The 16,319-nt window shown below is 41.0% G+C and overlaps 1 protein-coding gene across 1 annotated transcript in view; it reads left to right on the top strand.

The window, feature by feature from the left end:
- UNC13A (unc-13 homolog A) overlaps positions 1-16,319 on the top strand; it is a 131,692-nt gene that overhangs the window by 86,097 nt on the left and 29,276 nt on the right. Inside the window, 10 exon segments of the mRNA XM_015809933.1 lie at positions 6,742-6,810; positions 8,226-8,315; positions 9,009-9,143; positions 9,375-9,508; positions 9,640-9,725; positions 10,135-10,261; positions 11,256-11,352; positions 11,758-11,901; positions 13,160-13,243; positions 15,338-15,415. Coding sequence (XP_015665419.1) covers positions 6,742-6,810; positions 8,226-8,315; positions 9,009-9,143; positions 9,375-9,508; positions 9,640-9,725; positions 10,135-10,261; positions 11,256-11,352; positions 11,758-11,901; positions 13,160-13,243; positions 15,338-15,415 — 1,044 coding nt within the window.

The raw sequence follows: 16,319 nt of genomic DNA, 5'->3' as shown, positions 1-16,319 counted from the left end.
TGCGTCTGACTCTCAAGTGGCCCATCTCTGTTTTAAAAGGGAAAGCCCCCAAACCATACTTCTAGATCTCTTTGCACCTCTTCACCTGCCTCACTCCCTATTCAGTAGGCAGGTGTAGTGGAACAAATGGTACTTGACTTCTCCAAGAAAGCAAACTAGTGGGAGAAGAAGCTCTCTGTGAAAACTGGAGGTGGGGCTTTCTGCTCCTGCTTCTCAGTCATCACCCTGGATTCATAATCTGGAAGGTGGTGACACTCTCCAGGTAGCACGTGGCCATCCAGACTCGCTTGGCTTCTTCATCTCCCAAGACTTGGCTGTTTATCAAGGTCACCGCCAGCCACAACAAGGATTATGCATCTGTTTGGGGTTACTGTTGTGGTTCTTGAGGATCCACATTCAGAGGCGTAAATCCAAGGGCGTCCTGAAAGGACCCCCTTGGAAGCAAACCTACACTGAAACATTCTTCTGTTGAAGATCAGGACCCTCCCACACAAAAGCTAGATGGAACGGCTGCCGAATTCACTTTAGTGTGGGTAACAGAGCAGCTTCCACAACGTCTACAGACTGGAGGCTAGGTTAGCAGGCACAGGGTGAAGCTGGTCCACTCAACTCTTGCTTTACTTGTTGAGTTTGCTTACTGCCTATTCAATGGAACACTATGGCCCCACAACTGCATAATGTGAGCAAAGGAATACAAACACATACACAATGCTGCAACCTTGGACAAGATGGCTGCCTCTCTATTAACCCACTGGGTCATGAGGCTTAGGTGCTTCACATCTCCCAAGTCTTTGCAAAGACTCTCTTTGGCTGAGCTCTTGGGAAGCATCTGCCAACCAGAAGAGGCATCAGTTGTCCAGTGAAGCCAAGCTCATGTCATCTCTAGCACGTATTCTTTGATTACAGATACATAGCTTTAATAAGCTTTGATGTAATATACCTTTGTAATCTGAAAACTAGAAAGCCTTTATAAAGCAGAGCAGCTGGGAGTAAACTTTCCCTCAAAAGGGGTGCAGATTTCCACTCTGCATCTGAAGTCCTGCTTCAGAAGATTAGGACCCCAACTAGGCCCTCTACTTGTAGGTTCTGGTGTGTGTGGGGGGAGTGGATTTATCCAGTGAGGTCCTTACACGTTTGCCCTGGGGAAAGTGACCTTGAACTGTGGTCTCTTTCAGATGACAAATGCCATTATGTTTTTTTACCTTAACAGCGTTTCTAAGATGTATCTTCTTCTCTCTTGTGCACTTTTAAAAAGTCGGCTAACAGAGGCTTGTTCACACACCATTTGAAGCCAGTGGCTTCTAACTTCATGGCTTCATCTGATCTTGTCATGCTCCCTGAATGAGGGGTCTCCAAACTTGGTAACTTCAAGACTTGTGGATTTCAATTCCCAGAACTCCTCAGCCAGCCATGCTAGCTGGGGAATTCTGGAAGTTAAAGTCCACAAGCCTTCAAGTTGCCAAGTTTGGAGACGCCTGCTCTAAATCAACAGTTTCCATCACTGAACTTGAAACTACAGTATTATGGACTAATCGAGCCCAAACAACAAAGTTCGTACACTTTGGATGGAGTGAGAGGAAAGGGAACCCGACCTCTTTTCATTGTGACAGAGATGTGTCTTAACAAGCCTCTGGATGTGCTTCTTTATATAGCCAGTTGTGTCCTCTGGTTAAGGTCTGTGTGGGCCTCTTTCCGTTTATGTGTCTGAGTCACCGCTGCAAAAAGTCGTATTGTTTTGATAAAGCAAATGTTAGGTTGTGTACAAATCTTGTTTCTTTCTTCTTTTTTCCTCTCAGAGAGCCTAAAAATTGGGTGTTTCCCTCCCCCCCAAAAAACCAGACTGTGTCGCTTTAACCCTCTGTGTGCCGTGGCCGGTGCTAAGGCGTGCTACGGAGCCTATGTTTGCCGGATGCGCATCTGTGCTCTTTTTTTTGCAAGGATCGCTTCTTGTTGTCTCTTGTGCCTTAGGGCTAGAGGAAGAGGCAGGACAGGGGTGGGGGAGGAAGGAGGGAGGGAAGGAGGGGGGTGGAGGGGATGGGAACAACGACCTGGAAGGGGAGAACCAGAAATGCATGATGGCAGAGACCAGGTTGGGGTGGGGGGGGGGGAGAAGGAGTTCGGGAGCACTGTGAAGTGAGTATAAGGGGCCAGTTAGGAGACTTTAGGAAAGTAGCTGTATATTTTTCAATGGAGATTGTAGCAGACACACACAAGACCATCACTATGCACAAAAGACATTATTTACAACACTAAAAAAATAATAATTTATAGATGGAGTAAAGACATCATGTCAGATATTCCGAAAACAATTCTGGTTCCCTTAAAATTCCTTAATTATTTCATCCAAGGAGGAGTTTCCCAAGGGCATTGAAATGAAATGATTGATTAGTGCAGGGGTGGCGAACCTATGGCACGCGTGCCAGAGGCGGCTCTCAGAGCCCTCTCTGTGGCACTTGCACCGTTGCCCCAGCAGAATTCACCAGAGTTAGCGAGCACGTGGCGTTTGGAAGCGACAGGGCAGGAAGTGAGTGAGCAAGCGGCGTTGGCCCCTCAGTGATGGCGAGGGACTGGCCCCGGCTACGCTCACCCACTCTGCCATGATCACTGCAGCCACGCCCACCCAATGGGCCACGCCCCCCACCCCCCCTTAAGGGCACCACAATGCTGATACAGCCCTGGCACTTTGCGATAAAGAAGTGGGTTTTGGGTTGCAGTTTGGGCACTCGGTCTCTAAAAGGTTCGCCATCACTGGATTAGTGTGTCAGGGTGTCCGCTGCAGGGAATTCCAAAAAAGTGATGATGGCGGTTGTGATGCATGTAAAAAAGGGGCTGGGTTTCAGCTGCAAAGGCAGGGCTGCCATATTGACTTTTTTTGACCCCTCTGCAGAGATCCCTGCTTCCATTGACATTGGCTAGTCCATATTTTCCAGCACTAGGCCTAGTAAGGAACAGATTCATTTAAGAAGCTGAGCCGAGCCAGTTTCTGAACCAATGAAAGAAGTTAAAATCTGAGATGCTTTTGAAATGCTCTCTATTTGAATTTCTTCCCACATCTTTGCTTTAAAAAGGCAATAAGAAAATATTATTATATACACTACAGCACGAAATCACAGCTGCCAGTTCTTTAGCTGGTGCAAAATTATTGATTATTATTGCTATTATTTTGGTACATTTAAATGTTTTGGTTTTAGTTGTTGAATGAAATTGATACCTGAAGAGTCTATTACTCTAACTTTTTGTTTTGTTTTTGTTTTTTACAGTCCTAATTTCATGGATAATTTACTTCAGGTTTCAGTTTCTTTAAGTTTTTGTCACTGCAGGGCACTTATATGTATATCTGAGGTGATACATTTAAGCCTCATCATTTTTCATAAGTAAAATAACACATAAAATAAATCCAGATGCAATTGTTCCACACACACAAAAATCATTTTAAACTGTGCCAGAAAGCCCCGCCGTTGAATCAAGATTATTTTTCTCTTATACTGTGCTGATTCTCCACAGTATACTTATGTGTCAAATCAAACATTACATAAAATGATTTATCATGCAGCCACTGTACAGGTAGTCCTCATTTAACAACTGCTCGCTTAACGATCATTCAACATTGTACTTCTGTAGCTGTCTGGTTTGGCACAGCAATCAAACAGGACAGGTGCAGACTTCAACGGATAGTTAGGCCTGCAGGAAAAAAAAACAATTGCAACCAGCCTTCTTTCCCTTGAGGATCTGTATACTGCATAGCTCAGAAAGAGGGCTCAGAAAATATCTACAGATCCCTCTCATCCTGTACATAAATTGTTTCAACTCCTCCCCTTGGGATGCAGCTACAGGGCATTGCATGCCAAAACAACTAGACAGAAAGATAGTTTTTTTCCTTTGTGCCATCACTCTGCTGAATACCTAATTCCCACAGCACTGTCTTATGTCTAAGGATATTTATCTATGTAGTGGGTCTGTATTATTATTATCCTTCTCATTTTCCCTACTACCTTCTCCAATTAGTATCTTATGATTAAATTATTTGTTGTTTCTATGTACACTGAGAGCTTAAGCACCAGAGACAAATTCCTTGTGTGTCCTATCACACTTGGTCAGTAAAGAATATTCCATTCTATTCTGTTCTGTTCTTTGTAACCAACTCCCCCAAAGTTACTTATGACTCATCCTTAAAGTTACAAGTGCCGTCCCACACTCCCACAGTTATGTGATTGCATTTTGAGTGCTTTGCAGCCTGCTTGTACTTACGACCAGTTGCAGCATTCAACACTCAAATGAAAATGATTTGCAATGCTTTTGCCAGTTTCTGATAAAAAAAAAATCCCCATTTGGGAGAATGGATTCATGTAACAACCACATAATGACTGCAGCAGCTCACTTTATAGTGGTGGTAAAAATGATCATAAAATCACGTTAGATCACGTGGTGATCCATTTAATGACCACAAAGACTTTTCATAATTCTATCTTGATTGTTAAGTGAGGACTACCTGAATTCTTGCATTTAGGTTTTCCGTTCCCCAGTAGCTTATCAATGTGTTTTATTGAATAGTAAGAAAATAAATCTGTAGCAGAGAAACATACCTAAAAATAACACTTCTGCAGGGGAATGCAGTTGCATCAAAATTGCTTTCCCTATAACATTTTATCAATTAACACAAACACAAGTGTAACATAGATGAAATGAAAACCCCACCTGAAGGAGCTAAAGATATAACAAACCATTATTCAAATCAAGACTAAAATCAAATTGTAGCTGAAGAGCATTATAAATCAAAGGAAGCACATTTTCCTGCATTTAACATAGAACAGCTTGTAGAACATATTTATGATGGTAAATTGATATAACTCTAGGGAGAAGCTTTTCCTACAAAACCTCTGATCACTCAATCTGCCCTTGTTTCATCAATACAGAGAAGACGTATTATTTGTTTTCACAGTTTATATTCTGCCTTTTTGCTTGTCACTGAGAATTTAAAACCCCCATAAACATGAAATACACTTCCAGTTCATCCCTTATGTGACTTCAGATAGTGCAGTTGTATAAGCCAGGGTTAAATTGTCAACCATGCCTGTTCACTTCTATGCAATTGTAACATCAGGAGGGATACCAGATTTATTTTTTCCTAGATTCTGGATTACCACACGTCCCTCCACTATCACCGTAGTGTCAAATGTTCTCTCCTGTGTTGTTGAAGTTTCTTTTCTCCCATAGAAGTGAAGCAATGCTATCTTGACATAGGGTCAAGAATAAGAGAATAGCTTTCAATCCTGAGAAAAATCAAACCTAAAAGACACAACAGAGGCAATGGCAAAATTGAGGATGGAGGCATGAATAAAGGAAAATAGATGTTTCCATATAAATATCTGCCATTCTTAGCCATGGAAAGAATGATAAATTATCCCAGAAGTTGGGTAAAAAAAATGAGAGTACATGGCTGAAATTCCACTGACAAAGATCCCTGATACAAAAACTGTCAGCATCTACACTTACAACACAATTCTAACATACACTTTTTTCTCCACATGAGTCTTGCTGGCGGGCATAGGTCTGGTTTCTTAATATCACTGTGCCATGTTAAAAAGAACAGCAAATGTGACTGTAGCCTGGTAGCCAGGAGGGAGTTTTTTTGATATCAGCCTGGCAATTTGGCAAACGTTTCATATCATGTGTAGTTGTGTATGCCCAGTGCTATTAAGAAACAGAACATCAGCCAGGACTAGGCCTTGGAAAGCCAGAGATGGAATTGTAGAAGAGGGGCAGGGAAATGCAGTTAAAAGGATGGGAGTTAGCCTATGTAATTGGATTGGGAAAGACTGGGGTGCCCTAAGGGGTGGTTATTTTCTAAAGGACTGTTTTGCTCTTTGCATGCAATGTCGCACCAATGCTAAGTCCCTTGTCTCCTCTGCTTTGCTCAAGAATCTTTGGGAACTGCGGTAGTAATGATGGCAGAAGCATCTTGATCAGGAAATCTTGCTTAATACACCCCAATAGGTTGAACCAATCCTAGTTAGGTATAGGAAATTAGGACCAGAGTGGGCAATCTTTCTTAGGGTCCCAGATATCAGCAAAAAAGAAATTTGAGGCTACAGTTTACCCATCCCTGGATTAAAGAATCAAATCTGATTTTCCTTTTTCTCTCTGCAAAAACCAGAACAAAGTTCTGGAGCTTATTACTGTAGCAGTGGGCATTTATAACAGCATCTTCAAGGTCAGATAGTTAAGTGGGTTTGTTCTCTGATAAAAGCAGATCCGATGCATAGGTTTTGCCAAGTTCACAGATCCAATTTCTTGGATCAAGGCATAAGCAGCTAAACCAGGATTCCATAAAGAGAGAGCTGGGATTTCCAGTGGATTGCCATTTACTCCAAAATGTGGACATCCTACTCTTTCTCTGTAAGTCTGCAACAAAACTGTAATTGTGTCTCAATCTGGAGTGCTCCTCATGAAAAGAAGATGGTAAGGGCAATTTGGAGGGAAGTGTGGGAGGTGGTAGGATTCTTCCAACCAATGTTCAAAAGAAGATAGGCCAAATAAGATTATTTGTAGGTGTCTTTTAGCTTTGCATCACTCAACCAATTCCCTGCCCTAAAGTTCAAGAATGACTTCTTAATCTTGATTATATTAAATTGACAAACCCTGAACAAGGTCAAGACCAACGGTGGGGCACGGAGGGAGGGGGTTCAAAGTCTCGCTATTATAACTTCATTTACCTTCTTTTGGGGCTCTCTCTTTTTGCAGAAAGAACGGTTTGTCAAACTGCTGGACCAGCTACACAATTCCCTGAGGATCGATCTCTCAATGTATCGGGTAAGGAGGGGCATTTGCTTAGAACAGGAAACAGGCAGATTCTTTGAGATAACGAAAGGCCGGCTTGTTGAATTTTCATCTGTCATTGTATGAAAAGAAGCAAGTTTTTGGTCCCCTTTTGTTTATGTAGATAACAAGGAGCACAGTGTCAGAACGTTAAACTTGCTCCCACTTTTCTGGTTGGTTCATTAATTAATTAATTCATTCATTCATTCATTCATTCAGCGTGTTTATATATCTGCCTATCTCCAAAGGCACTCTGGGTGGTGGAGAAAGATAAATCAAAACCAAACTCACAATTCCATTAAAGAAAAATCTAGTTGAACTGCCTTACTCAAATTTCAATAACAATCTAAAAAGCAGACCCACATACGCATCACAGCTGTGTTATTCTTTATTCTGCTAACTTCATGGCCTCAGTGCCTGGAGGAATCACCAGGTCTTTATGGCCTTCCAGAAGTCAAAGCTGTCCATATCTCAGAGGGGAAGCTGTTCCACAAAACAGGGGCCTTGACAGAGGAGGCACACTTCCTAGAACCCACCAAGTCATACCTCTTCACTGATGGATTGCCCAATCTGGTATGGCAGGCAAAGACTATCAGAGAAAGATGGATTGAAAGATAATCCATGCTATGCAGGCCATTTGTAGAAAGTACAGAAAATGACCTTGAACAAAGATAAATTCCATTTCCAGTGTGACAAGGTGAGAGATCAAGTTTAGTCTAGTGGTGAAGGCACTAGGCTAGAAACCAGGGACTGTGAGTTCTAGTTCCTCTTTAAGTATGAAAGCCAGCTGAGTGACTTTGGGCCAGTTACATTCTCAGCCGAACTCATCTCATACAGTAGGATTATTGTTGTGGGGAAAATAGGAGGAGGAAGGGGTATTAGGTATATTTGCCACCTTGAGGTATTTATAAAAAATACCTAAACGTGAAATAAAAAAAACCTAAAACCTAAACTCAAGTGCAAAACAATCCAAGAAGAGGAAGAAATGAAAGAATCCTGACAAATGCTTTCTCCTGTTGCTACTCAGGGTCAATTCAATTTGCTATGAAGGTTTTTTACAGTAGCATTTTAAACATGTCACCTATATGAGGGTGGGGAATATCTCATTGATTTGATAGTGAATGAAGCTCACAAGTATATATGGGGAGATCTTTTACCTCCAACAATTCAGACACCTCCAACACTAGTAGTTTCCGTTACAATGAAAACCAAATGTGTTTTTTCATTCTTATTTTCTGTTGATATATGCAGGACTGTCTTGTTAAGAACAATAGCATTGCCAGAAAGTAGTCCATAAAGGAGCTAGAAAGATTTATACAAGCAGATTAAAGGCAGTGGTAGGGAGTGTGTAAGTTGACAGATGAATGAAGAAATATCAAATGATTGCTGCAATTTCTCCTGTTTCTCAGAATAATTTCCCTGCCAGCAGTCCTGAAAGACTGCAGGACCTTAAATCAACAGTGGACCTCTTGACCAGCATCACTTTCTTTCGGATGAAGGTAAATCTCCAATTCCCCCCCCCCCTCCCAATCCTGGAAAGATGGAAGGAAATGTCATTTTGTGCATCTTTAATTTCTGGTACTACTTGTTGTGTGATTTAATCTGGTTTACAGTTGTGTAAGAATAGCCCGTTCCATTGTTTCAAAGCTCCAGAAACAGCCCAACCAAATTCAGATCTCTGTGACTCTGGTCTCAATCCAGAGAGTGATTCAGAAAAATAGAAGCTTTACAAAGAATGAGCCTGTTGGGTCAAGAGGTGTTGTTGGTAATTAAAATAATAGGATTGTAGAATTGGAAGGGGTGACTATTCACTTTCTGTTTTAAAAATCCAATGAAAGGGAGCCTACCACTTCCCTAGAGAAACTGTTCCTTGCCAAACTGTTCTTAATTCTAAAAAGCTTTTCTTCGCATTTAAGTGAAATTTGCTTTTCTGTATTGTGTGTCCTACACACTGAGTTGAAGGTTAACAGGTCTTGATCTGTTTCTGGGCGATACTCTTTCAGATATTTCATATCACTCTCACATGTTTTTTCCTCTGGGCTAAACATAACCAGTTTCCTCAATCTCTCTTTTTAAAACTTATTTTCCAATCATCCTTTATGCCTCTTTTAGTTTGATGCTTCTTAAAGTAGGCACTATATTAGTTTATGGCTTCTAGTAATTGGCACCCTTCTTATCGCTGTTTTATGCAGGTCCAAGAGCTCCAGAGTCCACCACGAGCCAGTCAGGTGGTGAAGGATTGTGTGAAGGCCTGCCTCAATTCAACTTATGAATACATCTTCAACAACTGCCATGAACTCTATAGTCGTGAATACCAAACTGACCCTGTGAGTGGACTGGCACTCTGTCATAACTGACTTTTCCCATGTTGCTGGGAAATATATGGACTGGAGAAGTGATGAAAAACATCACTTTGAGGAAGGCCTCTAATCTAATGATGCCCTACTCAATTTTCATCTCTCCTTGATCTTCTAGTTTCTACAAGGGGACATAAAGATGAGTTTGCTAAACTGATGTGTATTTTTCCCTCGTTCTTCCTTCCCATCCAATCATCCTAGACCAAGAAGGGTGAAGTGCCACCAGAGGAACAGGGTCCCAGCATCAAGAATCTAGACTTTTGGTCCAAACTTATAACCTTGATAGTATCAATCATTGAAGAAGATAAGAACTCATACACACCTTGCCTCAACCAGTGAGTACATCCCGAGAATGCTCAAAAGAGGGGAAAGAAAATGCACAAATCATTGTTAGCAGGATTCAGGTATCTTAGTGTATCTTTCATGTTGACAGAAGAGTGAAGTTCTGCCTTTGAATTCTTAACAGATTCCCTCAAGAGCTGAATGTCGGGAAGATCAGCGCAGAGGTTATGTGGAACCTTTTTGCTCAGGACATGAAGTATGCAATGGAAGGTGAGTCTCCCTGGGGTCTTAAGAAGAGGATGCACTGCTCATTCTTAGAGAGAAATTGATTTCTCATGTGTCTTTTCCCTTCATCAATGATTTCCTTGAGCTTCTGATCTTTCTGGACAAACTGGGATTGTGCCAAGCAATACACCCAGGCTAAATGCACATAAAAACATTTTCAGAGGAGACCATCCACTTTTCAATTCATTCACAGGTTTAAACCCTTATTTCATTTCCATCCTGGGCCATTGCTATGTGCATTCCCCATCCACGCCCACTTTTTTCCTATCTCCTCCCACAATTTGCTTTTGGATCTTGTTTTATCTCTGGATAATTCTGCCTGGTTAACTCAGACCCTGTAAGCCTGTTGCAAGAATCATCTCTTTCTCTTTCATTCTCTTCTATTACTATGTAGAGCATGACAAACATCGGCTATGCAAGAGTGCTGACTATATGAACCTGCACTTTAAGGTGAAATGGTTGTACAATGAATATGTCACAGATCTTCCTTCCTTCACGAGTCGGGTTCCTGAATACCCAGCGTAAGTGCCTTTGTTGTTTCCTAATGCTTAAACCTTGGCCTTACTTACCATAAACTGGCTTCAAAAATTTCTGACCTTCCTGAATTTTAAAGATCTACCTCCATGTAGTTTGGGAAACTCAGAAATTTTCAAAGTACATTATCATTGCAAAAGAATATTGAGTTAACTTTTGTAGTGTTGAACAGAACCCATCTGAGCATCATTCAAAGATATACTAAAAGAATCAAAAACACTACTTCCACAAAAATGGCAGAATTAGAAAGTATAACCAATATAAAGTATAACAATGAAGAATCAGGTATATGAAATTCAGTTTTTGCTTGGCAGCTGTTAAAGGGTAGGAACCATACCTGTGAGCATCTCAGGGCAGGCCTCACCTGTTCTGCCTTTTCCAGGTTATACCCATTTCTCCAGACCAAGCCATTCAGTGGCCCCACTTCAAATTATTCAAATTATTTATTTGGTTCTCTTTTATCTCCCATCATCCACTGATCTTCACAACAATGTTCTTTTCTTAAGACTGAACAATTGTGATCAAGCAGAAGCTGGTCAGCTAACTCTCAGGATGTATTCATTTGGATTTCTGCGTTAAGCAAGGGGCTAGACCTCATCATCTCAACTGCCTCTTCTAACTCTAATATTTTAGGAGAAAAATTCCAGAGTTCACCCCTTTCTAATTTTTAGAAAATTTATACCAGTTTCTTTAGATTTCTTCAGAAAAGAGATTTTATGCTCCTAAAGCCAGTTAAGGAATATGTTAAGTGGAGAATTTCAAAAGAACTTACTTTTTAAAAAACTTTTCCCTCATTCATTAAAGGGAAAAAAACTGAATTATTTTCATCCTGTTTTTAATGAGATTTGCAAAGCTTGGTAAGTTTTGATGAAAAATTGAACTAAATTCTTACCCATCACTATTTTCAAATTCTCTTGAGTTGGCCAAGATAGATTTTCTTGATTTCAACCTTACACTTTTTTTTTTCATTTGTTTCTCTAGATGGTTTGAACCTTTTGTTATCCAATGGCTGGATGAGAACGAGGAAGTGTCACGAGATTTCTTGCATGGAGCATTAGAACGAGACAAGAAAGATGGGGTAATGTACCAGTCTGAAGATTTGCATGTGGTTTCACCAGAATAATAATAATAATAATAATAATAATAATAATAATAATAATAATAATAATAATAATAATAATAATAATAATAATAATAATAATAATAATAATAAAACAGCCTCAGAAATGAATTCTGTTGGAACACAACTCTTTGTGGCAGTTTTTGAGGGAGACATATTTTAGAAAGAACCAGTGTGACATAACAACTAGTATGTCAAACATTTATCCACACAACAACTTCGCAAAATATTATTATCTTATAAATATCTGGTAATTCACTAGAATTCCATTTCAATAGGCAAGAATGAGTTTAGCAAGATAAATGTTCTAACTCAGTTGATAGAAGTTAGCTTCTCATTCAATCTTCTTGGGTCTTCTTCCAGTTCCAACAAACTTCAGAACATGCCCTCTTCTCCTGTTCTGTGGTTGATGTCTTCTCCCAACTCAACCAAAGCTTTGAGATTATCAAGAAGTTGGAGTGCCCTGATCCACAGATTGTAGGCCATTACATGCGCAGGTTTGCCAAGGTAAGGAGCAGTTCCCTCCTATGGTCACTACTGATTTATCCTTCTAATTTCTGCCTTGCCAATGATAGCAAGGAATACTCTCAGAGAAGTTGACCAGCCAAGGAATCTTTTTGAACTAAAAACAATTGCAAGGTAGGTCAAAACACATTTGGACCTGACCCTATTGTTCCATCTTTTCCTAGAATGTTTCCACAGCTGTAGAAGGACTATCTCAGTCTATTTGACTCAAGAGAGTTATGAAGACAGCCACTTAGCTGCTAGGGCAGGGGTGTCAAATTCAATTTCATTAAGGGCCGCATCAGCATTGCAGTTGCCCTTGGGGGGATGGGTGGGTGTGGCCAGGGTGGGTGCGGCCTACTGGGTGGGCGTGGATGGAGTGGGTGTGACCTACTGGGTGGGCATGGCCAGCTCTACATCGTTCACGTCAAGGGTGCCTGTGGGGGTCTGGGCAGGAGTGGGACAGATCTGGGGGTCTCTGGGAGAAGGGGGTGGGGCCGGGGCAAGCGCCAAGGCATGGTCCATTTCTTCATTCCTCACAAAGGGTGACACCTCCCCAGCATGCACCCAGAGGGTGGGGCCGACACAGCAGGGGCTGGTTCCTTGCTGTTTCTAGACAGCCTTGTGGAGCTAAGAATGAATGCATTTCAGCATAGATGGCCACCACAAAACTGTACATTGGCTCCTGGCCGGCCTGGACCAGAGCCAAGGCAGCGGGGGCCATTCCCTCACTGTTTCCAGGATGGCTTCGCGGGCCACATGAAACCACTTTGCAGGCCGCATCTGGCCCCTGGGCCTTGTGTTTGATATGTCTGTGCTAGGGGAATCCAGATTAGGATTGTGGCTGGGGAATTGAACTGCAGCCCATCATATCTGGGGGAGATCAAGGCTGATGTAGATGGATCTTGGGTATGCTATAGAAATACCATTCAATGTCTGCAATAGACCATTTTCTAGATATTAAGTATAATAGATAATATAGAACTCTTATATACCTCTGAGAGTGTCCTTATCTTCAATCCTGCTTTTATGGTCTGCCTGGAAGTATCTTTCTAATTACTGTTCAAAAGGGGATACTGACCATGTGGACTACGCATCTACCAAGTCAGGATCTGCTGGCTGAATAATGCTGAAAATTGTGATCCAGCCCATGCAGAGGGTGTCAGATTGGGGAAGGCTCTGCCGTAATCCAATAAGCCACAATTCGATCACGATGTCTGCTCACATTCTCCTTCTCTTTCTTATTGACTTTGCTTTTCAGACCATTAGCAATGTCTTGCTGCAGTATGCTGAGATCATCTCTAAAGGCTTTGCTTCCTACTGCTCCAAGGAGAAGGAAAAAGTGGTGATGTATTGCATTTATGCCTTCAGTTTCTGAAATGCCTTTTCTTTTGAAATCTTCCTGCAGAACCAGGGATCCCAAGGAACCCGATGGGCTCCAGGATGGGGATGGCGTGGAGAGTTTATTTATTTGTTTTTATCTATTTATCAAATTTATATGCCATCCATCTTACTGTTGCTAAAGGAAGTGGACCATACCATTGGCAGGACACCTGTCCGCACCAAAAACATCTCTTTGGCTATAAAATGATGTCATAAATTACCAGCATTAAAATGGATTCCATTTTCATATCCTGTATATATTAGAAAGTGAGCACAGTATCATCTCAGATGGCACCAACAGAAATGTAGTATTCAAATCATTGCACTCTGGTGAAGTGCAATGCTACATTCAGTTCTGGATGCTGCACTGTAAGAAGGGTGTTGACAAAACCATACTGCAATTAGAGGGAGGTGAATAGAAAAGTAGAGAGTTTGGAAACCAAAGCTTGTGAAGAAAAGTTGAAGGAGCTTTGTAGGTTTAGCTTCATGACTGGAGACATCTCTTGGTAGCCTTCAAATGTTGGAGGTTAAAAGGTTCTGCATGTCCATCTGTGAATGTTCCTAAGAGTGAGAATCAACTCTGAGCAATGATTAGTGCAGCAGGTTTATAACTCTAACAGAAACTATAGTATAGCAAGGCTTCTCAGCCTTGGTAACTTTAAGATGTAATAATTCTATAATAATAATAAAGTTGGAAGGGTCCTTGGAGGTCATCTAGTCCAATCCCCTGCTCAGGCAGGAAACCCTATACCATTTCGGACAAATGGCTGTCCAGTCTCTTCTTAAAAACTTCCAGTGTTGGAGCATTCACCGCTTCTGGAGGAAGGTTGTTCCACTGGTTAATTGTTCTAACTGTCAGGAAGTTTCTCCTTAGTTCTAGGTTGCTTCTCTCCTTGATTAGTTTCCATCCGTTGCTTCTTGTCCTGCCTTCAGGCGCTTTGGAGAATAACTTGACTCCCTCTTCTTTGTGACAGCACCTGAGATATTGGAACAGTGCTATCATGTCCCCCCTTGTCCTTCTCTTCATTAAATGTGTGGACTTCAACTCCCATGCTGGCTGGGGAATTCTGGGAGTTGAAGTCCACACGTCTTAAAATTGCTAAGGATGAGAAACACTGCAGTATAAGAATGGAAGAAAGCTTAGTGCACAGCTAATTTTATCCTGACAGGATGAGAATCCAAGAATATGTGTTTTGTTTATGAATGCCAGAGAAGAAAAATAGAAGGACAGTATATAGAGCCAGACATAGAGGGGCATCGATTAAATCCTTAACCCTCTAGTTGCACCATACTGCCCCTTTGGGGTTAGGAGATCCTGAGGTATGAAGATTCATTGCTATGGAATTTGAACCTCCAATGCAAATATCTGGAGGGCAGATATGCAGGAACTAGAATAGAGTATAGAACATGTATAGAAATTGCACAGAAGTAGATGCTGGCTAAAAGTTATTTAGAAGTTTCACTGAAGTTAGAGTTTTATAGGAGGTGAACATTAATGGGGATAGTTAGCTTTTCCAGCTTTCTTTGCTGGAAGTGAATACTAGCTTCAGAGAGATTGCTTTATTGTTTTAGAGTTTTACCCTTTCCTATATTGCAGTTGCCCTTAGTATTGGTTTAATAGAATTGAGGGGAGTTGACCAACAATATTGGTTTAACAGAAGTGAGGGGACTTAATCAAGATTGCCCCTGAAACTGAAAGACCCTAGAATCACAGAGCTGGGAGAACCTTGGATGTAATTTACCCTAAGCTCTCTTTGATGCAGGATCTGCTCAAATCAGATGTCAGTTTGTCAAATGTCAGCCTCAGTTTGAAGACCTTCAGCAAAGGGAACATATAGTGTTCACAGGATAGATTATTCCATTGCTTGATAATTCTTACCATCAGGAAATTCCTCCAGAAATCTAACTTGAATCTGGTTCTGCTCCTCCAGGGCAAGAGTTGCTCCATTTCATACCACAATTGATGTCCATCTCAACCACAATGTTCATATGTTTGTTGATCAGAGATAGACCTGCCTTTAAATGTGTTTGTATACATGTGATTCTTCTGTTCCAGCCTTGTATCCTGATGAACAACATACAGCAGTTGCGTGTCCAGCTGGAGAAGATGTTTGAAGCTATGGGGGGGAAAGAGGTTTGCATTTTTTAATTATCTTGGACACCTGGGCTGGAGGTGGACCAGACAGGCACAGAAAGACATGATGGGTCTTAGTCATCTGTTGCAGGCATCATCTCTGTTGATCTGCAAGGTCTCTTCTCCATTCACCCATTAGACCTGAAGGGTAGATTTGATTTCTCATCAATAAGGGAAAGGCTTTTCTTTCGTTTGATTAAGGTGGGTAGTGATGGAGAAGCTGTGCCCAGCTTGACGTACCTGAAGTTACAAATTCAAAAGAAACTGAATCAATTCTGGATTTTTTGATTCCCCCCCCCCTTTTTTTGCCTTCTCATCTTGAATATTGAATACAATTCTCAAACTAGTAGAAGGTGGGAAATTCATGGGAATTTTTTTCTTTTTAATTGACAAAAGGTATTTCAAGTGTCTAAAATGCAAATTTTGAATGGTTTACTTTCTAGAGATCATGTGAGAGAACTCTTGGCTAGTTCTCCTCAGCCCAATGATCTGCTTTATTTTTCTATTGATCAGCGTTTTGTTTTCATTCCCCTCTGTTTATTCCTCACTTTCAGTGCTTTTGTTACATTTACTGTATTTATCTAAAACATTAATATTGCTAAATGGATTTCCAGGATAGTGTAGAAAATTTTAATCTGAGGAATAATCAACTATCTAATAAAGTAAACAGAAGCTTGCAAGTGGGCAGAAATAGCATTCTAGAAAGATAGAGGATTTTTTCTATCTCTTTAACACCAGATCTCAGCCCTCTGCAAACTTCTTGGAAAGATTTTAATCTGAGCCAAGTTGACAATATCATTAATACACTGAACAGCCAAACATTCTGTGATATCATACCAGTGAAAAACTGCCTTTGCTAGCTAAATACATATAACAGACTTACATTGGAGTCTCTTTAGACTGG

This window comes from Protobothrops mucrosquamatus, unplaced genomic scaffold (assembly GCF_001527695.2).
Source record: "Protobothrops mucrosquamatus isolate PMUCROS unplaced genomic scaffold, P.Mucros_1.0 scaffold6, whole genome shotgun sequence".
Classification (NCBI taxonomy): domain Eukaryota; kingdom Metazoa; phylum Chordata; class Lepidosauria; order Squamata; family Viperidae; genus Protobothrops; species Protobothrops mucrosquamatus.
Note: the sequence above shows the minus strand (reverse complement) of the source record. Positions and strands in the feature narration are given on the sequence as shown.